The sequence below is a fragment of the Marmota monax genome, unplaced genomic scaffold (genome assembly GCF_021218885.2).
Source record: "Marmota monax isolate L192 unplaced genomic scaffold, Marmota_monax_Labrador192_F-V1.1 WCK01_AAM20220418_F8-fsc00051, whole genome shotgun sequence".
NCBI classification, from domain to species: domain Eukaryota; kingdom Metazoa; phylum Chordata; class Mammalia; order Rodentia; family Sciuridae; genus Marmota; species Marmota monax.
In genome coordinates, this window is record NW_026695202.1 from 10686891 (window position 1) to 10711617 (window position 24727).

The 24727-nt window shown below is 52.2% G+C and overlaps 1 protein-coding gene and 1 long non-coding RNA gene across 4 annotated transcripts; one reads left to right on the forward strand and one right to left on the reverse strand.

Annotated features, from left to right (window-relative positions):
• Positions 1-990: 990 nt before the first annotated feature.
• On the reverse strand, positions 991-12368 carry Dnal4 (dynein axonemal light chain 4). 3 transcript variants are annotated; one of them, XM_058574275.1, is made up of 6 exons: positions 12253-12331; positions 7623-8922; positions 4891-5088; positions 3325-3408; positions 1967-2065; positions 991-1312 (listed from the first exon to the last, which is right to left on the reverse strand). In XM_058574275.1, the coding sequence occupies exons 3-6, from the start codon at positions 4957-4959 to the stop codon at positions 1304-1306; spliced, it is 261 nt and encodes an 86-aa protein (XP_058430258.1). In that variant the 5' UTR covers positions 4960-5088; positions 7623-8922; positions 12253-12331; the 3' UTR covers positions 991-1303. The 3 variants fall into 3 exon arrangements, with proteins under 3 accessions (XP_058430258.1, XP_046285698.1, XP_046285697.1); XM_046429742.2 differs by having other exon boundaries at positions 991-2065; positions 12253-12321; XM_046429741.2 differs by lacking the exon at positions 7623-8922 and having other exon boundaries at positions 991-2065; positions 12253-12368.
• A 135-nt stretch (positions 12369-12503) lies between these two features.
• LOC124082986 (uncharacterized) lies at positions 12504-22733 on the forward strand. The gene is made up of 2 exons (XR_006848581.2): positions 12504-12753; positions 21562-22733. It is a non-coding gene; the product is annotated as an uncharacterized LOC124082986 (long non-coding RNA).
• The last annotated feature ends 1994 nt before the right edge of the window (positions 22734-24727 follow it).

Consider the following 24727-nt stretch of genomic DNA (forward strand, 5'->3'; position numbering starts at 1 on the left):
ATGCAGCAGAACAGATGCAAAGCAGGCGGTGGATCCGCGGCTATTCCAGGCCCCGGCCCCCTCCCACCCCCGGCGCCACCCCCGCCTCACTCCTCTATTGCCATCTGCACGCGAGCCCATCTCTCCAGCAGCACCTGGTGAGGCCCAGGGATCCAGCCTGCCAGTGAGCTGCCTGGCCACCAAGTCTGGAGGGCCAGGGCCTGCTGAGGTTAGGTCCTCGAGCCCCCAGGATGGCAAGCCCCTGGCCGGAGGGTTGGCCTTGAGGCAGCGACTCCTGCTCCTCCTTCCTGCTCCCGGCCGTCCCTCTGCACTCAGCTCAGGACCCAGCACAGCCGCAAGGTCCCTCCTCACCCCACTGGTCTTCCTTGCAATGCCAGCTGCCAGATCTGGTGACAGATCTTGCGACAACTGGACACATGGCCCGAGAAGGGCAGGACCCGGCCAAGGCCCCAGGCTCCGGGCCTGTGTTTGGCTGCACCATCTCGGGAGCACCTGTGGGCAAGGGGAAGACAGGCTGCCATGCCTGGTGTTCTCTGGTCCTGGACTGAAGGGGCTTCCTGGCTCTGAAATGTGGCTCCCGTTCACAACCGCTCCTTGTCCGTGAGTTTACTCCGCTGTCCCCCACCGCGCTGCAGCCCTCACCGTGGCGGAGTCAGGGTAGGCTTCAGGCCTCGCCCTGCCAGAGGGTCTCCATCTTTGCAGCCCCAACTCCCGGGGCCTGGCACCCACAGCTTTTGAATACACAACCATTGAGCTGAGCACCATTATGTGGCCTGGAAACGTCCTTACAGAGCTTGGTCTGGCTCCACCCAACAGCCTTCGCCGCTGACCACCCCTGACCACGAAGTATGGGTGAGAAGGGCAGGGCCAGGGTGAGTGGCCGTGTGTGGCACAGGGCTTTGCATTTAGCCAGAACCTTCCTAGGCCCCCGGGGACCTGCCAAGCCTGAAGACACGGATCCATCTAACCTTAAGAGGCTGCAGACCAGGGTCAGTTTTTGGTCATTTTAATTGTAAAAACCAAAACATTCATATAAATAAGACCGCTGTGTAAAATATGATTCGTCCCCTTCTACTAAACCCTTCTCCCCACACTCAGAAAGAATATAGAAAACCCAGCAGAGATACGAAGTACAAATCGGCATGCGGTCCCTGATGAAAGCCACGGCAGGCCAGGTTCCCTGCTGAAGCGGCCTTGCGGTGAGAGCACTCCTGGCCCAGGCGTCTCACCCGAGGCTCAGTGACACCTCGAGGGCCCCGCTCTCGACTGCGACTGCGCGGTTGGTGGAGGCGGCATACAAGGGTCATGCAGCCTGGGGCGGGGAGGGGAGATGGGAGGACTGCTTGGTCCTCAGCCAAGGCCGGGCCGGGAGAGCAGGTCCAGTGGGATGTGGTGGCTTGTGCACCTGGGGTCCAGCTGGGAAGGGGCTTCTTCAGGGGGGGTGGTCACCACTTCCCCAGAGGACAAGAAGCTGCCCGTGTCCCTTGAGAGGACAGGCTCCTTCTTGGGGCCACTTTCATATAGCCACTAATGACAAGGACAGTGGGCATTTCCCAGCAGCACAGGGATGGAAGGCAGCGGGCTCCAGGGATGCCAGGGGACAGCCACCCTTGGAGAAAGGTAGGATGGCGTGTCCTCAGGAGAAACCCACTCCCTACCCTGTCACTCCCACCCTCCCTACAGGGAGAGGGCTGCCTCAGCCCCACCGGTAGCTTGGGACCCAGTGGGAGGGCTGAGAGCCGGGAGTGGCGAATTCATTCTCACACTGGCGTGGCTCAAGACACTGGTACACAAGGACAAAAATAAAAGACCCCAAACTCCTTGGAAAAGCCAGGACCTGCCTGGAGCTGCTCCCCATCCCAGAGCAGGGGCAGGACAAAGCCCTGCAGGGGACAGAGTGTCAGGAGCACTTCCAGACACACACGGCCAGCGTGCCCCCGAAGTACAGGTAGAGGAGGTTCTTCACCTCGTGAGTGATCTCAAACCCGAAGCCCTCGCCGATCACCACGTGCCAGGAGGAGCCGAACTTCTTGTCCATGGTCTCTTTGATCATCTTGGCGGCGCTCTGGAAGGGAGAGGGAGCTCGTGAGGGGGCAGCGAGGGGCAGGCATCAGCTGGCACCATGGTCCTGGGGCACCATTTCTGTTGCTCTCCTGCTCCTAGAACCTTCAGGAAGGGCCTCCCCACAGGCCACCTCCTGCCAGGGCCATCACACAGCAAAACCAGACACTCCCTCACCAGCCAGGAGGGAACCCGCGAGGGCGGGCGGGAGGGCTCGGGCTGAGGGCAGCCCCCGGGCTGAGTCGGCCTCTGTGCTCAGTGCTGGATCCTGGGCCAGGCCACCAAGTCCTCGGCTGTGAGCTGACAGGATGGGGCACAAAGCTGATCTTGGGACCACATGAAATGGCAGACACGAGAGCAGTTTGCAGACTGTAAGGGATTGTCATTGTCCCGCAGGCGCCTGGGTGAAAGGCCTTGTCCTAACGGGGCTCAGGGAGAGGGCAGACTGTTTGTCCTAGTCAGGGTGGCAGCCCACTGCCTTCAGTGCTGGCTCTCTCCAGAAGCTTCCCCAGCAGGAAGAGCAGGTCTGGTGAGGGGCAGAGCACCCGTCTTGCAGGGTGCGGCCCATGCTCCGGCATCGCTGTGTACCAGGACCACCCACCACCATGACAGGCGCACGCCGAGCCCTCTGTCCCCATAGGCTCAGTAAGTAAACCAAGGCTGCCCAGTGAGGAGCTGTGGCCACCATCCTGAACTAACAGACTAGGTTGCTGGGCTCAGAGATGAGAAAGGCCAGCCTGAGAGTTGGGAGCAGGAGGGGCCGAGATGGGACAGGGACTTGGCCTGCTCGGCCAGAGTCAGGTGCCCAGGATCTGCCTCCCACCACTGTGCGACACGGGCTCCTTCCCACCACCCCTGGAAACAAGCCCACTGGCCACATCCCGGCCACGGTGACAGTCCTGGCATGGAGAGGGCCCTCACTCCTCTGGATGGATGATGGATGCGTGGATGAATGCCTGGGCGGGCCTCTGCTCGCCACTGAGATGGAGCCCTGGGGACTGCCCGGGCCAGCAGCCCACCTGAGGGTCTGGGGCAGGGCTGCAGAGACCCTCGGGCTTCTCTCCCTCTAGGCTGGGCGTGACCCTCGGTGCCCGGGCAGCAGCAGCCTCTTCTCTCCCTGGCCTCCAGACTGACTGAATCCCAGGAAGCCTTGGGCCTAGTCTTAGCAGGACTCTTTGGCGCTGGCTACAGGGGTCGGGGGCCACTCTGTTCACACGCAGGGTCAGCAGAGACACGAGGGGCCGCCTGTGCTGGTGGCAGTACCTCGTTGTTGTTGGAGAATTTCTCACAGGCTGTGACACACAGCTCCATGGTTTCCACTCGCATCTCCTCTGGCATGTCCGAGTGCTAGAGAGGGCAGGGGACAAACAAAGAGAGGCTTCTTAGCCCACGGCCTGGCCTCCCTGGCTGGCCTCTCCATTTCATGCTTAAGGCACAGACACCAGGTGACTTCCCTGGCACAGCCTCGGGCAGGGGACTCAACTCCTGACAGGCCTGCAGTTGAGGCCAAGGGGTATGGCACGGAGTGGAGTCCAGGTGCTCTGGAGCCTAGGTGCCCTGCGAGGTGCCAAGGCCCAGCCAGGACAAGGGGAGAAGGGCAGGCCGGGCTTGGGGGCAGTGGTGGTGTGGCTTCCAATTAGACCTCTCAGAGCCAGAAGGCACAGCCTCACCACTCCGAGGGCTCCTGTGCCTCCCGCGCCTCTCCGGCTGCTCTCTCTTAATTAGCTTGCTGGCCTCCTCCCAGCTGCAGGAAGGCCAGCCGTGCCCACTCTCTGCTCCGGGGGACTTTGTCTGTGTCCTCTATACAGGGAGAGGCTTTCCGCACCTTCTTCCCCAGCACTAACCTCTTCCTTGGGCTCTGGATTCCCATGTCCAACTGTCCCCTTGACAACCTCATTTAGATATCTGAAAAGTCACTTTTCCCCACACACCTACTCTTCCTACATCTTCCCTTCCTTGGTCACTCTGGGAATAGTCCTCAACCCTCCTCCCCTCACTCGGGCCCCTCCCCCATGAGCCCTGCTGCCTCCAGGCCTCCTCCAGGCCCTGCCCAGCCGCTGCTCCATCTGGGCCTCCCTGCTTTCCCCACTGCCACCTGGCGTCCCAAGCCCATGTTCTTGCAACAGCTCGAGTAATCTTAAAAAGAGAACCATCACACCTCGGTTTAGGCCCTCTCCTGCTTCCCTGACCTCAGGACGCACCCGCATTCCTAGCCATAGTCCTCCCTGCAGCCCCGCCAGGCCTGTCCCGTCTGCTCCTCCGTCACTCTGACCCTCATGTCCTGATGTCCTGCCCGCTGGGCCAGCCATGGGGCCTTTTTCTCTGCTGCTCCAGGATTCTGTGCCCATCCCACCTGGGCCTCCTGGGCCTCCTGGGCCTGCTGTTTCTCTGCTGGGAATGTCCTCCCCCACAACTCTGCGAGGCCTACTCTCTAACTCCATTCTGGTCTCCGATCTGAGGAGCTTCTCCAAAAATGCTGGCCTCTGCCTGCTCGCCCCGCACACCGGCTCTGTGTTGCTTTGTAGCACTTACTGTCTGCAACCGTGTCCTTTAAACATTCCTTTCACGTGGGCCAGGGACATCTGTCTCACATACCACCCTCTCCACAGTGCCCAGAACCATGTCCGGCATACAGCAAGAGGCCTAAATATATACTTGGCAAATGAATGAATGAATGAAAGGATGAATCACTGTTGCCCCCTGGATGTTTAGATCTGAGCCAGCAGAGCCTCCTCCTCTTGGCACCACCATCCTGCAGGGGACGCGCTCCACCCACCTCTCTCCAGGCTGCAAGGGCCCTGGGCTGTGTCTCCCTCCCATAGGGCTTACCCTGACCAGAGGGAAGGTCTGCAGGCGCTTATAGTCCGCCTCATCCTTCTTCCCTTCTGTTTCTCCCATGATCCTTCCCGGGAGGAGAGAGTGGGGCTCTCAGAAGGTGCCGGCACTGGCAATAAGGACGCCCAGGAGACTCAGGAAGCACGCCCTGCCAACTTGGTGGGAGCAGAGAATGTCTTTCCCCAAGGGGTGCTGTAGAAAACAGGAAAACCAGGAGAGGAGACTTGGCTTTAGAACCACACATCACAAATTAGAAACGTCTCAGTAACAATTTGACACCTCCCCATCTTAACTCCCCCACATCCTTTCCCAAATGGCCAGCAAGTCTGCAGACGGAGGGTGAGTCAACGCGAGATGCTGTAAGAACACACTGTCATTGTCAAGATAGATGCTGACTGCGGGCCAGGCCCAGGATGGAGCCTCATGCTAGCAATCAACAAATGCGGCTTCTCCTTGTGCCCACGACGCACTGGCTTTACTTTCCAGCAGACGTGGGCAGGAAGTTAAATGTTCAGGTGACAACTGTCAATCTAGGATTACTGCCAAGTGAGGGGTCCTCCCTGCAGGACCTGATCTGTGAGGACCTGGACAGTGCCACGCAGTACCTTCCCTGGCACACCAGGTCCATTGCTGTCCCTGGCTGTCCCTCTCAGGTCACTGAGTCCTCTCTGGCTGGCCCAGAATTGGGCAGACTGGGTGCTGGTGATGGTTTGCAGTGACCAGCAGAGTAGCCTGGGCTTCAGATTCCCCATCAGCAACCCAGGGACAGTCACGTCTCTCTCACAATGAGAAAGGGGCCACCACGAGAACTCAATGAGACAAGGCACGGAAAGCAACACCAGGCACGTGGCGGTACGTGTCATTCTCTCCACCTGCTTCCCAGGGAGACCAAGAGAGAGACTGGGAATGACCGGAAGTTATAAAACTTATACCCACGCAGGGCCCCCGCCAAATCTAGTATCAACAACAGAAGGGGCCTTTCCTAAAGAGATGGGCCTGGGTCCGAAATGACAGGGCGCACTGCTGGATGTCTGGATGTTTTGATTTATCCTTATCAATGTATCAATTCAAAGGGCTTTGTAATCCCAGAAGCAGTACCGACACACGAGCACAGATCACTGCGACAGTGGAACTATTTTAATAATCTATATTGAACAAATCCAGCCAAACAACATTACAGCATGTCTCACTTTCCCAAATAAATTTACTTTTACTGCACCACTACTCAACTCAGGATGCCTGCCACAGGAACTAACTGGTAGGTGTAAATATTTTATTAAAAAACATTTTTTTAAGGCAGGGCCTCATCTTGCTCAGGTTGGCCCTAGACTCCTGGGCTCAAGGGACCTCCTGCCTCAGCCTCCTGAGTAGCTGGGACTGTAGGTGGGTGCTATTATGCCTGGCTAACAGGTAGATAGTCACAGGTGACGTGCTGTGTTCCAGCCACCATGCCAAGCGCTCCACATGCACTTATGCAGCTCATCATGATGATGACCTGCAAGTCAGGGCCTGGGTGAATGGAGGCAGGAGGCCTCACACGCCGGCCCGAGGCCAGCCAGCCAGGCAGCAGCAGAGGCAGGATGGCATCCAGGTGCTACCCTGACACGAGCACTCTGCAGCTTTATTCTTTGGGCCTCCTGGCTTCACCCGCGGTGGCATTCACAGCACGCTCGCGCCTGGCCACTAGTGTAGCTCAGGTGTCCCACAGTGATGTGAGTTTCTGATCTTCCCTTTCAGTGTCCAGTGTTCTAAGGTGACTGTGACCTTGGGTGCCAAGCACAGTTCCCTGAGCATGCTTTCCCGTCTGGGCTGGGCTCTGATGCCTCCGAAGCCCACAGCACTCCCTTGGCTTTCCTGGGCGGGGCTGGCAGCCTGGCACCAGTTTCTGCCGCCCCACTACGCTGGTATTTTCTGATTTCCCAGGGGACAGATGGCTCCTCTTATCTCATGATTCTGGGCATTTGAGCCACTCTGATATTGCAGTTTTTGTTTGTCTCTGCATGTGCTGGCAGATCACCAGCTCCATCTGGCTGGACTTTCTGGTCAGGTTTACCTTTGCTCATCCCGCTAAGGCCCTTCTCCAGTCCCGCCCTGTCCTGGCAGTTTTAGGATGGCCACTGTATTGCCCCCTCCTCCACCCTCCTCAAGGGGTGACAGAGCCGGTGGCTACCTTGATAATGAAAGTGTCCCAGGGCTCTCTGGGAAGTTCAAGTGGGAATGATTTCAAATGTGGAAGCAGCTGCTGAGGCATCTTCCACCTAAACATTTCAATTCAGTTCAATTCATCCTTGGAGCTAAAAGTGCCAGAAGCAGGAGGCCAGAAGGGACTTGAGAGCCACTGTGCGCGACAACCCAGGTGGGCAGGGTCTGGGCAGCTGCTCACATCCTGTTCTACCTACAGAGTCCTGCGGAAGCCCACGGGACCTCAGGGGCCTACCTGAGCCTATTCTTTAGGAACCAAAGAGGGAAAGGCCCCAGGACAGGTATGGGGCCCGGCCCAGAGGAGAGGACTGCTTTGGCCCTCAAGTCAGAACATGTACGTCTGAAAGCTGGTTCCAGAAGGGAAGTCCAATTCTTTTTTTTTTTTTTTCTCCTGTGGTGCTGGGGATTGAACCCAGGGCCTTGTGCATGTTAGGCAAGTCCTCTACCAACTGAGCTGTATCCCCAGCCCAGGAAGTCCAATTCTTCCCACTTCCTGGCTCTCTGACCTTCGGCAAGTAATTTACCTAGGCCTTGGTCTGCTCCGTGAAACAGGAAACTGATTCCCATCTTCTCATGTTCAGAAAGCTGATGCAGGTCCACCTCGTGTGCAGGAGATTACAGATGTTCAAGGTCTCTGCGCTGCTCTTGGCCTGTTCTCTGTGACCACCACCTTATTATTGGCCAAGTCTCGCTCAACTTTATTAAGGACTGTGATTTATTACTGTAAATAGCCTTTGCTATACTACATATACTTCTATTGTGTACAAGGGATGGGACTTACAGGGTTAAAATGTGTGGTTGGAGATGGTGTGTTTTCAAGTACAGAAAGGCACGAGGATTTTTTATGACACTGTATTATTATAGTCCAGATGCAGTCATTCAGCTATGGTTGGAGAACCCTGCTGAAAGGATGCTACCCAAAATAGCAGGACTAGGCATTCTAATGACCTTATCAATCTCCCCTGTGAATGAGCACGTGCCTGAGAGAAGTCATGTCAGGCTGGAAAGAGCCTTTTAATAATGTAAGTGTGTCCACGCCAGGGGACTCGAATGTGCTAGGTGCTGAAGCCTGGCCCCTTGCCACCTGGCCCCAAGTGACACACAAAGCCAGGGACAGCCTTGCTCTCCCAGGTGCCCTTTACCATCCCCCTCCCAGGTTCCTCTCACGGCCTTGCCTAGAGGCACAGGCAGGGCTCCCCCATGTCGCCAAGCCTGTTCTTGTGTGGCACTGACCTCAGTCACCATTTTTTATTTTGCTTCTGAAGCCGTTATGGAGAACACATAAGAGGGGCAGGGTGCGTGGGAGGGGTGGGGAAATGAGTGGACTCTGGGAAATAGGCCAAATGTATCTGCCGGCTCGATGGGTGGGGGAGCCCAGTCACTCACAGCCTTAATCATAGCTTTCCACGATCTAAGGCCTACAATGCATCTGAGAGACCGCAGGCCACCAGCTTGTCATGGTGGTTCCGAGAGCAGCCTCCACGGCAGGTCTGATTCACATCTCAGTTCTGCAGAAGGAAGGTCAGACAACTGCCCACTGCTCCCGGCCTTGGTTCTCTCAGCTGGGACCAGGAGTAAGAGGGGCCTCTCCCTCCCAGAGGGATCAGCTCCGTCACTGATGGGAACCTTCCATATCCTTCCTCATAGACTAGCACTCACACTTCGAAACATTCAGCCCAGCAAACCAACATTTCCCAAGTTCCTACTGTGTGCAAACCACCGCGTTAATGTTGGAGGAGGAAGGTCACAAGGTGCAGGCCCAGGTGGCAGGGTGTGGTCACTTTGTGCCTTTACACGCATTTTCTCCCTTCCACCTGGTGAGGCCTACGAGGAAAGTACGAGCAAAGTATGAGCACCCGACTCTCAGACCAGGCACCTGAGCTCGGAGGCTATGGCTGGCCCAAGGTGCACGGTCAGCAAGGGCCGAGCCAGGACCCGAGCCCAGATCTATTTTCTGACTACTTCCTTCTGTTTTCTCCCTTGTCACTCCGGTATCGGCAGCCACGGGTGCTGCCATCTGTGTAGGCCTGCCTCCTGCTCCCAGCCTCGGCCTGGATGCACGCATGTGCACCTTGGTCACGCACATCCTTTTCCTGACTCGCCTGTGCTCCGCCTTCTAGCAAACAAACGAACACAGCTGGGAGGTGAGGAGGAAGGGCCACAGCAGGTCAGGGTGGAAGGCTGGGCTTCCCAGAGGCCTGGGCTCTCAGACCAGCTGAGTCGGGGGCAAACCCAGGGGGCCAGTCTTCATTTTGCTAAGTAAGAACATTAAACACGTCGCCTGCCGTACAAGAGGGAGATGTGATGGGAAGAAGGAGACGACTGCAGAAGGAAGGTCAGCTCCTCGAGGAAAGACGCCACCTTTCACACACACACACAGGCTGTTCTGTTTTGTTTCGTTAACACTGTCCTTCAATTTTCTCACTTTACTGAGGTCCAGTGAAAACTGCATGTGCCTTAGACATGAGAGGGAGGAGGAAGAAAATAAGGGAAAGAAGCGGGGTGAGAGGTGGGGGAGGGAGGGACATCTGTCGACTAGTAGAGATTGGCAGTTCCCACAGCTATCTGTGTCTAACACCATGTGATAAATGACACTGACTAGGGTGGTACCTCCTCGTGGACATACCCAAATTTGGATGAAATCCCAAACACTTTTGTCAAGATACAGAAAGTCACGGCCGTGCAGCCACCAGCGCCGAGCGAGAGCAGCTGCGTGCAGGCGGCAGTTCCCCCACCCCTCGTCTTTCCCACTTGGTGGAACAGATTTGAACGCAGGGACTAAGAATGACATTATCACAGAAAGAAATTGGACTCAGCCAGCACTGATTTATTTCTTAAAAACTCATTCACAATTGCTAATTGCCGGTGACATCTCACAACCGATCACGACTTGGCCAAGCCTTGAGAGTCCAGACAGTTCCCTGAGGCTGAGGGACTTCATCTGGTCTCTTCTAGATGTCCCGGAGCACAAAGACCACATGGCAGAAGTCCAAGAAATATGAACATTGTAATTACATTATATTTCAGGAGCTGGAGACATAGCTCAGTTGGTAGAGTGCTTGCCTCGCTTGCAAAAGGGCCTGGATTCAATCCCTAGCATCACACACACACAAAAATTATATTTCATTAGCCTCTGAGAAGGGAGAGGACCTATCAAAGCTATCCAATCACATTTAAGGGACATTTAAGATGTCCCTTCCCTCACCATTATTCCTATTCTACTGAGGAGCACAGAGTCTGAGTAAAGGAGATCCTTTACCCAGCTGATAAATGGAGGAGCTGGGATTCCAACCCAGGTATATAAGACTTCAACTACTTTAAGCAAGAGAGCCCCTGCCTTCAAGGAGTTTACAGTCGAACAGACCAACATGCATGCCTCAAGGAGTTATGGTTCACCGTTCCAGAAAGGGTCACAAGACAGATGTAGAGAAGAGGGAAGAAAATTCTGGAGGGGGAGAAGGAGGCTAAGAGAGGACAGCAAGAAAAGCTTGGGGATGGGGGCAGTGGCAGCACTGGAATCAGGCCTTCAAAGGTAAGTGGGATCCTGACAGGTGGGCAGGTGAGAAGCCTTCCAGGCAGTGAGATGACCGAACAGTGGCACTTAGGCAGAAAGTGCAAAGCATTTTCTGGGGAAATGCAATAGTCCAATTTGACTGCAGTATAGAATTTGGCCAAAAAGAAAGAAATAGGCTAGGGTTGGGTTGTGGAAATGTAAAAGACCCTAAAACCCAGGCTCAAGAAGTGGCTTTTTTTTTGGGGGGGGTGGGGGGGGCGGGGAATGGGAAGCCCTTTAGAGTGTCCTTGGTGGTTGGTGTCAGGGCTGTGTGTTTTGGTGGGTTGTGTGTTGCTGTCATCATCTCATCTGTGGAGAGAGGAGATAGTGACAGCAGTCAGGAAGCCCAGGTGACAGACATTAAAGATGTGAGCCAGGATGGTGGCTTAAGGAATGGAGAGGATGACAGGTTCAGAATAACCTGACAATTGCCCAAGTGGCATGGGCACAGTAGAGTGACTGCGGATGCCCTAGAAGGATGAGTACACTACTGACAGACACCAGGGAAACCAGCAGAGGGGTAAGAGAGCAGGCCAGCTTGATTTTAGAACTATTAGGTTTAAGTCGCTGACAAGATGTGCAAATGGCAGAATCTAGTCACGAGTAGGAAATCGCTGAATCGTGGATGACCAGAGGCAGAAGGGAAGCCATTGAGTCCCACCCGGTGCAGCACTGTATTGATTGCTTCCTGCCTCCTCATCCGTATCCCTAACCACAAAGCACAGGCAAACGATCAAAACTGGAGATGCGGATCTGAGAATCAACTGGAGAAATGACAGCTGATGCTGTTGGAAATTGGTTCATACTTCCCCGAGCGGGGGGGGGGGGGGGGAATGTGGGGAGGGAAGAGAAACAAATACTGACTCTACATTGGGCGGAACTCTGTACTTCAATTCATATCCTCAGAATTCCCAAAGGAGATGCGCTGGCTTTATATATGCACAGACTGGTGCCCAGGGAGGTTAGGTAACTTGCAAGGGTCCTGCAAGTAGGAATCTAAAGTAGGTTGGCCAGTTCTCCGCATCACACACACTTCCTCCCGCGGAGAAAGCATCCTCAGGAAAACCTACAGTGGGGTCTAAGAATAATATCCTTGGACGCCAAGTCCAAGAGGCCTTTCGAGATCATTCAAACCGAGTTCTCATTTACAGATGGGGAGACTGCGTCCCCAAAAGGGTAATGACCAGTCCAGAGTCCCACTAGTTGCCAACTCTCCAAGCCAAGCAGTCTTGGGCCGAGGCGAAGGTGACCATCAGCCCAGATGCGGAAGGTGGATTACTTCGCGAAAGGTTGGGGAATCGCGGTGCTGGGGGAGTCGGATCAGAGAGGCTGAGCGAGCCCAAAGCTGGACGGGGCGCCGGGTAGTGGGGAGAGGCGGCCTGCACAGTCGCGACGGCGAATCTGTCGCGACCCAGCACGCAGGTCCCCCTGGTGGGTTTGCGGAGGGAAGGGGGGGAGGTCCTGGGGCTGGGGAACAGCAGGCAGGAGACTGAGGTGGGGCCTCGGCGGTGGGCGAGGCCTCGTCCGCCCCGCGTTGCCTCCCGCCCTCCCTCCAGGCCAGCCCTCCCCGCCTGGCTGCCCGCCGCGCCCCGGGGCCTCACCTGCTCCCGCGGGGGCCGGAGCCGGGGCCGCAGCCAGCGCACCCCCGCCAGGGTTGTCAAGGAGCAAACAAGAGTGTCTTAGCAACCAGCAAGGAAGTCCTGCCCCCTCACCGGACGTTGACAGGAATTTCACTTTTTATTGGTGTATAAAAGTGTCAATCATGTGGAAGGGACCTACGACGCACGGGTTTGCACGGAAGGGGGCGTGACTTACAGGCTAGGGAGGCGGGGCTTCGCTTATAGTCGTCTTAAGTGTGCCCGAGGAGCCAGGGACAGACAGAAGTTCTCGGTTTGGAGGAACTTGGAGAAGCGGTATTACCTTGGGTTTTTTTCGACATTTGAAATAACAAATGCAAATTTTATTGGCGTCGTGACACTGAGCTGCTACTTTATTAGGCTCTCAGAAGCCCACTCAGTTCTCACCTCAGTACTTTTAGTTGGTAGGATCCACGTTCCCTCCCGAACTAAAGTGAAGCTAAGGAACCACTTAAAGGAAACAAGGTAATGACGCTGGAGAAGAACCCAGGTGCTCTTTCCATCGCGCCACAAGCTCCTCCAAGGTCGCCCAGTCCTGGTCGCTCTCTCGGGAGGACAATTAACGAAAATTAGGAGAAGGGGAGGGGAAAGAGCCAGAAGATTACATTGCAGATTACATTGGGTGGATCAAAGGGTGCTTGAGGAACTCCATAATTTTAAACATTTACTTCATGCTTACTTTAGGGTTGAACCTCTATTGTCCCTGGCAGTTACTGGGAGCTCAGCCATGGCCAGGTGTTAGTGATTCAGAGAGGAGCAAGATGAGCACCTTGATTCCACCAAAGGCACAGATCAGTAGGGACAGAACAATTCTTTCTTTTGCTAGTGTGGGGCTGGGGATTGAACCCAGGGCCTTGTGCATGTGAAGCTAGCACTCTACCAACTGAGCCATATCCCCAGCCCAAGAGACAGAATAGTTCTATGGGGGACTATTGGAGGCTCCTGTGAAGCTTGGATGTAGAGCAAATGTAGTGCAGGTGGGAGGCCGGGGGAGTGAGGATCCAGAAGGAAGTAGGAGTAGACAGAAGGTGTTCAGATGCTGGGTTCAGGAACTCCAGTCCTCCCCCAAGTGAGGTAGGAACGGGGGAGAGTGGCTGTTGGAGGATTTCAGGCAGGGCAGTAACAAGTCTTATTTAAGATCCAAGAAGATCACTTAGGTGGTGAGGACAGTGGGCTGGATTTGGAGTGTGTAGACAGAAGGCAGCTACAATGATTTTGGTTTTGAGACTTGGCAGCTTGAAGTGCACTAGGTCCCTGCCGTTCCCAGCTTGCAGCCTTGGCACGTTGTGAGGGTCCATGGAATGTGTCACTCAGCCTCCAGTCTTCCTTAGTCCTCTTTGCCAGCTCGCTCTGGGAGATGGAAGGTGGCCTTTGAGTGAGATGATGCTCTCACTTCCGCCTCTCACCCAGACTCCTCCGGCAGGGGGTCCACATCTGCTGTCTTCTTTCTCACCTCCCCTTCAGTCTTCAGCCTGTTGCAATCTGGCTTCCACTCCCACAACACCACCCAGATTGCCTCTTTCACAGTTGCCAGTGACCTCCTGAGCCATGGGATCTGAAAGCCCCACTTTCCAGCTTTACGTTCCTGCCTCCATCGGCCTGTAGGCTGGAATCTGCTCTCCATGACCCTCCTCAGGCTCTAGCATGGAGGCAGCGCCTGTAGAACTCTACAGTGCAGATTGCCACTGCACCAGAATGGTGAGGGGCAGGAACATGGACCTTCCCAGGCACATGGGTGCACACCCACGGTTGATAGTTGCTGCTCCATCCTGACACCCTCTCCTGCATCTCCACAGACCTCCCTCCGTCTTTGGCCCCTTTCTTGGGCTTTTCTTCCTTTGCCCTCTGTGCTTCACCAGCGCTCTCAAATTTCTTGCTACCTTGAATCACCTACTTATTCCTCAGTAGCAGGGTTTCCTTCCATCTCATTCCCCAGTCATCCTGATTTGAATGGACAGATTGAGTGGTACCTGTAAGCAGGTGGGATTTAGCTGGAGGAGGTGGGTCACTAGGGGTGTGCCCTGGAAGGGTGAGTCTTTCCTCTGGTCCTTTCCCCTGCATCCCTGCTTCCTGGCCACCAAGCGGTGGGCAGTGCACCTAGGCCACACCCTTCCTCCTTGATGTCCACCTCAGCTGGGCCCAGAGCAATGGAATCGATTGACCACAGATCGAACCTCTGAAACCATGAGCCAAAATGAACTTTTCCTCTTCTAAGCTCTTCTTGTCAGGTATTTTGTCACAGCCCAAAGCTGACGAACAGAGCCCACCTCTGGCCAGTCACATCTGCCAGGTCTGACTCCTGGCTCCCAGTACAGGCCCTCCTGGCCACGCCCGGGGCCCTCCCCACGTGCACCACACCACGATCCTGGCTGTGTTGCTGCCCAGCTTTCTGGCGGGACTCCCCGACGGCAGTCTTGCTCTGTCTAATCATTCTCCATACCAGTCCCACCTGTTTAACAACTTCCCTCCTCCACGGAGCCCCAGCGCTTGCCAGGTGACATCCACGTGCCATGACCTGGCAGTCAAGGCCCCTCGTGTGGGCCGTGGTACCCACATCTCTCTCTTTTTCCTTTGTTCTAATTAGTCATACAAGACAGTGGAATGCGTCTCGACACAGCATACGAAATGGAGTTTACCTTCTCATTCTTTTAGTTGCTGTATCTCCTCTTGCTGCTCCGTCCTGTGAGCTTTATGCCCCAGACGCCGACTCTCCCTCCTCTCCCCACCCTCCAGGCTGTTCTCACCTCCCTGCTTACACCCTGCCCCTACTCCTCCTTCACCCTCCTTTTTGTTAGAGGAGTTTATAGGCTTTTGGCCTAAACTTGCCACATTGGGATCCCATCATGTGTAACCAGAAGAGCCCTTTGTGTTCCCGTCTGGTGTGGTGCATGTTTCTGTCACTGTCTTCCCCTCTGTTCCCTGTGGTTTAATCCTGTCTCCTCCTCAGAAGAGCAGGACCTGGCCCTCTTCCTCTTTCCACCCTGTGTTCCTCACAGGACCCAACAGAGAGCAGGCTCTCGAGGCCCCTTTATGCTTCATGGTGGGACGTGGGACTCAGCTCATGGCTTGTGTCCTTTCCCAGAGCAGAGCTGGCTCCATGCTAGCTGTGACAAATCTGTGTCACAACTCCCTGGGGCTCATTCTTGGTGGCTCCCGACCTGGCTCGGCCCCCAAGTAGCCTACTTCATGATTCCAGAACTTTCTCCCTGCCTTTTCCTCCTTCCCTGTTCACTGAAATTTAACCATTCTGATTCCTTGTTTCTAAAGAGCCAACTTATGATGTTATTCTCTTTGTAGTATTTTTCAATTCCTATTTTATTAGTTTCTGCTATTATCTTTATTATTTCCTTCTTTTTGTTTGTTTGTTTTTTTCCTCTTTCCCAGCATACACTTTCTAGGCTAAAAATTTCCCTCTCAGCATACAAATTTCCCTCTGCATCTCACACGTTTTGGTATTCCATATTTTCGTTGTCATCTGGCTCAAATGGTCTAATCAAGGAGGTCCCTTCCTTGATCCACATTCATGGATCCATGAGTCATTGGTGTTTTGCTTCGTTTGTGAACATCTGGGCGTTATGTAGCTTCTTCTATTATTGATATCTGGCTTCACACCCCATGTGCTTTCTGAAAGAATTCCCCATGCAAAGACACTTCGCCGGGAGAATTCCAATTTTATTGCAAAAAGCAGTGTGCTTATATAGAACTAAGGGGGAGATGGTAGGGCTTAGATAAATGGCAGGCCACCCGTTTATTGGCAAGTTCTTTCAGATATCAGCTCCGGACCCCAGGAATTAGTTCTCATTGGGGCTAAGGTTCCCCGCCAGCGAGATTTGAAATTGGCGCTGGCGGGAGAGTTCACACGGGCGGGAACTTTTCGCGCCACTGCAGAAAAGAAGAAGGTAGGAAGAAGAGGTGCTTAGGCGCCATGTTGGGGTTTTTTCTCTGGGGTATGGCTGCCGTTTATACTTTTCCCAACACTTTCATTCTCTAGAGTTTATTGAAACGTGCTTTCATCCGGCAAACGATCAGCTGTGCATTAGCTTCCTGCTGCTACCACACAAATTATAGCAGACTTAGTGACTCAACACAAGCTTGTTGTCTGTGATGGTCCTGGAGGTCAGATGTCTGAAATAGGTCTTGTTGAGCCACAGTCGGTGTCCCCAGGGCTGCATCCCTTCCTAAGAGAGACTCTTGTTTCCTTGCTTTTCCAGCTTCCAGGGGTTCCTTCTTGGGCCATGGCCCCATCCATCTCAAAGCCAGCAACCATTGGTTGAGTCTCCAATTGCCTCTCTGTGACACGGGCTCTTCCGCCTTCCTCCTCCGTATCTAAGTACACGCGTGATGACATTGGGTCCATCTGGATAATCCAGGGTCCTGTTTCCTCTGATCAGCCACAGTAATTCTATCTGCAGCCTTAATTTCTTTTGCCACTGCCTGTCACTAAGCTTTCCATTCTGTGACAAAATTTCTGAGAAAAATTATGTAAAGAGAAAGCTTTATTTTGGTTTCAGAAGTTTCAGTCCATGGTCATCTGACTCCATTGCTTTTAGGTCTGTGGTGAGGCAGAAGCAACATGGCAGAACTGCTCACCTCAGGGTGGCCAGGAAACAGAGAGAGCTGCAGAAGGGATTGGGGACAAGAAGCACCCTTCAAGGATGCGCCCCCAATGCCCTCCTTCCTCCACCTCACCCCCAGCTCCCAACAGTACCCTGAGTTGGGGATCAAGTCTTCAACACATCAGCCTTTGGTGGGACGATTAATATCCAACCCAGATGCCTTGTGACATAGTGACAGTCTCTGGGGATTAGGGTGTGGTCCTCTTCTGGGAGGAGGTATGATTTTGCCCTGTCATAATCAGTAAATTTTCCATGTGAAATTGCAAAGGATGTCTACTCGGTAGTCACTTTGTTGGGTCAAAATTGTTGATCATTTTGTTTAAATTTTCTGTACCCACACTGTATTTTTGTCTGTTCTACAAGTTATTGAAAGAGGTGTGTTGGGCTGGGGATGTGGCTCAAGCGGTAGCGCGCTCGCCTGGCATGCGTGCGGCCCGGGTTCGATCCTCAGCACCACATACAAACAAAGATGTTGTGTCCGCCAAATACTAAAAAATAAATATTTAAAAAAAAAAAAAAAAAAAAAGAAAGAGGTGTGTTAAACTACTTCACTATGATTTTGGATTTCTAGATTTTTCCTTTTGGTTCTTTCACTTTTTATTTTATATATATGGAGCTATGTTCATATGTGCATTCAAATTTATAATAGTTATATCTTCCTAAGAGGTTGACTGTTTTTTTCCCTGCAGTGTTGGGGATCAAATCCAGGGCCTCATATATGCTGGGCAAGTGCTCTACTGCTGAGCTAGACCCCCACCCCCAAAACTGACTCTTTATCATCATGAAATGTCCCTTTTATCCCTATCAGTGCTTTTTGTATTAAAGTGTACTTTACACTAAGTATACCAACTTTTAGTCAATATTTTCACAGTATATATTTTTTATCCTTTTAATTTGAATCTTTCAAATGACAATTTTAAATTCAGATTGACATATTAATTTTTCATTGGAATATTTATCTTTTTATATTTAAAGTAATCACTCATGTACGTTACATTTATTTTATTTACTTTGACCTTTTTTGTGCTACTGTCATTAAATGTAGCTTTTACTAAAACCTTGACCCAAATGCCAGCAACTTCAGAGAAAAAATTTGGGTGGAGAAAAGAATTATTTCACTTAGGAAAAATAACCACTCTATTTTTCCTGATCTTTGACACCCACAATTTAAACATAAACAACTGCTGTAACACTTTAGACATCTCCTATGTACTCGAGCAGTAACAAGATCTAAATAGGGTTAGGCTTTTAAACATTAGGTCAAGGCTTTACATAAAAAATACCACTTTACTTTTCCCCCCCGCTAAGTTTCTAAAATATCACATACTTTATCTGTATCTGCAACCATCTGGGAATTTTTAGGAAACTTTTATGCATAATCTTATTCCTAATACCTGGCTCTTTAAACTCAGTGACAAAAGATTGACACCTCCAAAAAACGATGGCCAGGGAGATGTCATCTGAGATGGGCGTTGGAGGCAGTTCCTTATCCTCCAGGGCTAGGGTGTGTGATCTGTGCATTGTCTGATAGTCTTCTCTAAATTCATGATTAAATCAGCAAATTTGCCATTTGTTTTCTGTTGTCCCACCTTTTCTCTCACTTTTTGGTCTTCTTTTGAATTTTTATCATTCCATTTTTTTTTTAATAACTTGTGAGTCCCATGTTAATACACAGATCTTTTAGTGTTACCATAGGACAAATAACAGTGCTCCTAGGCATGTTAAAGTTTAATGTAAATTCATATTTTTGCTACTTTCAGGACAAAGGAAGGACATTGAACTACTTTACCTGTGTGTGTCTCTCCCCCACCTTTTGTTCCTGTTGGTGTCATGGGTTTGAAACCTCACAAGATGTAATCGCTTTTGTTTTTTTTCCATCAATATTTACTTAGCTTGGTACACAGCCATCCTTTTTGGTGGTCTCCATTGGAATCTCCATGCTCGCCCCAGGGATTACTTTCTCTCCCCCTAATGCACTTTCTTTAATATTTCCTTCAGGGAAGCTCTGCTGGTGAGGCCGGCCTCGAACTCTCACTCCTCCTGCCTTCACTTCCCAAGCTGGTTATGGAAGTGCACCACCATGCCTGGCTCAGGGTCCTCTCTCTTGATTTCTAAAGGATGTTTTCAGTGAATGTAGAATTCTGTGGAGCCAGTTATTTCCTTCCAGCACTTGGGAGATTTCTTCCTTTCTCCCTTCCTTTTATTGAAAAGTTATTGTCTTACTCCATTTTGTGCTGAGTTTTAACTGAGACTGAGTTGTTAGTTTTTAGTTTTTTGGTACTGGGGATTGAACACAGGGACATCTTAGTATTGAGCCACATCCCCAGCCCTTTCATTTTTTAAGTTTGAGACAGGATCTTGCTAAGTTTCTGAGGCTAGTCTCGAACTTGCAATCCTCCTGCCTTGCCGCGTCCGGCCAAGGGAGCCGAGTCCGGCGAGGGACGGCGAGGTTAAAAGACACACAGGACACCAAGGTTCTTCATCCAGGAGTCAATAATAATCTTTATTGCTAACACACCTTTTTTTATACCCCAAGCAGCAGAAGTGGAAAACTACCCAAAAGCAGGAGGGAGGGGGGAGAAATTTAGTTTTAACATCTATTATTGTCAGGTACCGAAACCTCCCTTAACAATAAGTCCATCAGACCAGAAAAGGTCAAGGCATTCCCGTGGGATACATATATCTCAGACGGATAAGCAGGAACAGAAAAACCGCAAGTTCGCCATGGCCTTGTGAGCTGGCCACACTGGCATGCAGAACAAACTAGTGGAGGTAGGGCTCCAGGGGCCAAGGTGGACCTGTTGCCAACACTGCCTCAGCCTCCAGAGTAACTGAGATTACAGGCATGCAGCACTGCACTCTGCAAGACCGAGTGATTTATAAGGAACAGGAGTTTATTTCTCACAGTTCTAAGGCTGGGGAGGCCAACAGCACGGCACCTGCAGTTGGTGAAGGCGATCTGACTGTGCATCCCATGGCTGAACAGGGAGGGAAGGGGAAGAGCATCAGAATTAGAGGGAGCCACCTTGGGTTGGCTGCACTGGGGTTGCATTTCTAACACGTGAGCTGAGGGGACACATTCAAGTCACAGCAGGAAGCTATCCTTCTTGCTGTTGCTTCTTGGAAAATAGAACATCCTTCTCTGGGTGCTTTTAAGATCTTCCTCTTGTCTTTGATTTAAGGTTTTTTCACTTTCAGGCCCTCTTTGTGGTGTTCTTTGCATTTCCCATGTTTGGAGTTCCTGAGGTTCTTGAACCTGTGGCTCAATGTATTTCGATGGTTTGAGGAAGATTCCTAGACACTAGTTTGAGGAAGATTCCTAGACACTATGTGTTCTAATATCATTTCTGCCCTGATCCCACTTCCCATTTCCTCGGGGCTCCCTGTGTGTCAGGCTTTTGCGCGGTGCCCTGATGTTTGCTTAACCCTTCTCGGCACTCCATGTTCCCCTCGTTTCGTTTGATTTCTTGAATACAGAAATTCCTCCCTGCATCTGGCCTGTTGTTAAATCTATTAAGTTCATAAATTTGGGTAGTATATTTTTCAGTTCTCAGATTTCCATTTGATTCTTTTTTCATAGTCTATAATTCTCTGTTGAAATTCTCCAATTTGTTCTCTAATGTCCCAAATATAATAGCCTTCCAGTGTTTCAATTATGAAAGTGACTTCATAATTGCTTTCAAGGGTCTTATAACTCCACTATTTGGATCTCTTATTTTTGTATTTCTTAATTTTTTATTTTTTACTTTGAGATAATTGTAGATTCTATTCTGGGGTGTGTGTGTGTGTGTGTGTGTGTATGTGTGTGTGTATCAAAGTGAGATCTCTTGTGTTCTTACCTGAGTAAAACATCACCAAGGTATGGACACAGATGCGATCATATCCAGATTCCCTCCACTTTTACCCGTGTGTGTGTTTATTTCTATGCAGTTTTATCAGATGACTTTAAATTTTGTTCCCCCCTATGGAAATTCAGCCATTCAGTTTGTTTCTGGGTATGTGATAGTTTTCTATTGAATGCCAAATCATGTATAGCAAATATCTTACAAGCTTGGCAATGCTGTAGTTCCAGCTACTCAGGAAGCCAGAGTAGGAGGGTCATTTGAGCCCAGGAATTCCAGACCAGCCTGGGCAATTGCCGCAGTCTGGCTGGGCACACAATCACGAGCCACCACACAGCTTGTAGATTCAAACAGCAACTCTTTATTCCCGAACTCACACCAGCCGTCTACAATCACGTTCTGGGGAAATCCACGTTCTCTTCCCAAATCCACGTTCTCTGCCCAAATTCACCTCCACTGGGCTTCTATCTCCAAAATATATTGTCTGAATCCCGTGAGAACTCAAGGGGAACTCAGGCAGCAGGATACGCCCTATTCCCAGCAGGAATAGTCTTAAACCTTAAACCTGGAACCTAAACTGGGAACGCCCTAAACACGATTATCTTAAAACCGGGAACACCCTAATCTGCCTTGGTCCTTGAGCAAGGTCACGTACATTCAATGTCACTGCAACATGGGGTACGCTGGCAAGGAAATTGTCATACCTACTTGGCTAATGGCTCCCAGCAGGCAATGTAGTGAGACCTCACCTTAGGGGGGAAAAAAAGTAAAATAATATTTTCTTTCTTGCTTCTTTCTTTCTTTCTTGTTTCTAGAAAGCTGCCGGTGAACTGGCTGATACTGTAATTCAGTTGATGAATGAAATGGAAGCTGGTAATCCATGGAAGGCTGGATGTTTGCAGGGTACCTACTGTGAAGCTGTGACCCTGGCTGGGTCAGTGGCACATCTATCATCTCAGTGACTCGGGAGGCTGAGGCAGGAGGATTGCAAGTTGGAGACCAGCCTCAACAACTTAACAAGAAAGACTGTGTCTCAACATAAAAAATAGGACTGTGGATGCAGCTCAGTGGTAAAGTGCCCCCAGGTTCAATACCTGGTACACAAAATAATAATAAACTAACGCTTTGGGGCAGTATGACCCTGAAAGTCTGGGTCATTTGCCAGAGTGCCTCCTCCTGAACCTGGAGTTCTTCTCAGCTGGATGCTCTACACCTCTTTGGTATCTGACTTCTAGGACAGTTGGCCAGCTGCTGGACACAGCCATTTGTGGGAGGTGCCTGCAAAGGCGGCCTCTGCCCTGAGGTCAGACTCACCCTCTGCACTTCTCATCCTTCACATTGGTGTCCCTCAAACCGCCTGTGGTCGGCTCCTCCCTGGTGCCTTCCTTAGACGCCTTTTTTTTTTTTAATATTTATTAGTTGTAGATGAGCACTCAGTACCCTTATTTACTTTTATGTGGTGCTCAGGATTGAACCCAGTGCCTCACATATGAGAGGCAACACTTGACCACTGAGCTGCAGCCTCAGTGCTCCTCGGACGTCTTAAACATGCCCTTCGTTTTCTCCTGGGCTTCTCGGCGGGGAGTCGGTGTACAACAGAAAACTCCTCCACCAGCTGTTGTTTTGATACCCTGAAAGGACAGGGAACCCAATCACAGACACCTAGTGTGGCATCTGTGTGCCACAGCCTGGATGTTGAACAGCCCTGTGTTAAAAGCTCGGTCCCCAGAGGGACTCTACTGGGAGAGGGTGGCAGTGTTGATGGAGGGGGCTATGGGAGGTCCTTAGGTCATTAGGAGTGTGCTTGAAGGGGACTGTGAGACCCCAGGCTCTTTCTCTTTGCTTCCTGGCCATGAGGTGGGTGGCTTGGCTCTGCCACATGCCCCCCATGACGTGCTGCCCAGCTACAGGCCCAGAACAACAGAGCAGTTGACCACTGACTGGAACCTCCCAAACTGTGAGCCCAAATAAATATTTTCTTTGTGAACTGACTGTCTCCAGTATTTTGCTACAGTGTCAGAAGGTGGCTCGCATAGCAGGCTTTTTCCAGAGTCAGACTGAATTCAAATTCCAGTGTGAGCCAGCATCCCGGCTACTCAGGAGGCTGAGGGAAGATTGCAAGTTCAAAATCAGCCTGGGCATTTGAGCAAGATCTTCTTTCAAAATAATAAATAGAAAGGGCTGGGATGTAGCTCGGTGGTAGTGTACTGGCCTCATATGTGTGAGGCCCTGGGTTCCATTCCCAGGCCTGCCATTCGCAAATTCTTGGGAAATCTGTGGACCTTGAAGCTCCTGTGGGTTCACTCGCTCATGAGAACTGCACACAGTGAGTTATGAACGCATATTTTTAGAATAGATTTAACAAAAGGACATATGATATTTTAAGAAACCTGTAATACAGGCAGCGTTCCCAGCCTTGTCCAAGGATCAAGCAGAGGAGACAACGTCCACCTGGGATCCTGAGAATCCTTAGGCCACCTTAAACTGTCCTGTGGTCACCATGCCGATGCCATCCCCACGCACTTCCCCACCCCCACCCCCACCAAATCCTCTTTGACAGAACAACCTGAGACCCTGAAAATGCGGTCCCTCTCCTGGTGCCTGTGCTGCCCTCCCGCGTTGCTCTTCTGACCCTTGCTGTCTTCTGCAGCTGGCGCGTCAAGGACACGGTCATCCTGAGCAAGGCCCCTCTCCAAGCCCTTCCAGTAACCAAAGCAGGGATTTTGTTTAAGGGAGGAGACACTGGGGGGAAGTGCGCGCCCGCTGGGGTGACAAAGCAGTGGGGGATGAGTTGGTCACTTGCGGGACACGTTTTGGAGATGGTCGAGGGGAAGGGCTCTAGTTCACAGCGCCTCTGAGAGAAGCAGGGACAGGTCAGGGTGACAGGAGGAAGCTGAGGAGTGGGCTCGCGCTGGTTCACGGGCACCTGGAGGCCGTGAGGAGGGAGGGACCGCGCGATGGCCTTGTCCCCTCCAGGAACGAGGAGGTACAATTGATGTGAGGCGCAGGGCTGGGATGCGGGGTTGCAGAGTCGAGGACAGGGACAGTATAACGTAGCCTTAGAGAGTGCTTAGGTCGAGGGGCAGGGTGACGCGGCCCTGGGGACCTTGGGCCTGAAGTTCAATAGGAATCAGGGGGTGCCAGAGCCGAGCCTCCCCACACAGGACTCAGCTGTGCAGAGCTGGGAAGCAGACGGGGAGGTGGGATGGCACCGGGCTGGGCAGCCAGCCTGGGGGACAGAGGGAGAGGGGGCGTCTGCAGGTGAATCCTGCAGGAGAGGATAAACAGGCCGCATCTGTGCAGCTGGGCCTTCAAGGTGTGTCTTCCCGTTGGTGGGAAGTCACTGAAAACATCCTTGTCCTAAAACAAATCTGGGGCTCTGGCCTGGAGTCAACGCAGCACGTGGGCTTCTCAGCTACCGTAGCCGACTTCCCTCGGGCCTTCCCGCTGGACAGGCCACTTCCAGCCAGCCCTACCTGGAATTCACTCTTGGAATTCCTGGAAGGTTGGGAGGCTTTGGGGACAGCCTGCGGAGTCCCTTCTGCTCGTGTGACCCTGCCTAGCCCCTGACTTCACAGGGGTCATTTGTAGACAAAGTCCAGCCCCGAACAGTGGTCACATTGGTAAAATGCCCCCGTGACCGTGTGCGCAGGGAGGTCCCGGGAAATATGGAGACCCCGCAGGACTGGGGGTGGGTGGTAGAAGGGTGGGGTCGGGAGCAGACCCTAATGCTGCTCCCAGGGCCCAGGCTCCAGGCCGCAGGTGCCAGAGGAGTCCAGCCACCTTGGGGGAGGGGTTGGAATATGACAGGGTCCTTCCACCTGCCCAACTCCATCTCCAGGACCCCAAGGGTCCAAGCAGGTGACTCAGACTGGATCCTAGGGAACAAGTCGGGGGCCCGGATCCTGGAACTGGGGCACATGGTGGGGAAGGGGTGTTCGGAACGAGGCCAAAGCCCAGTTCCCAGAACTGGGGCACTTT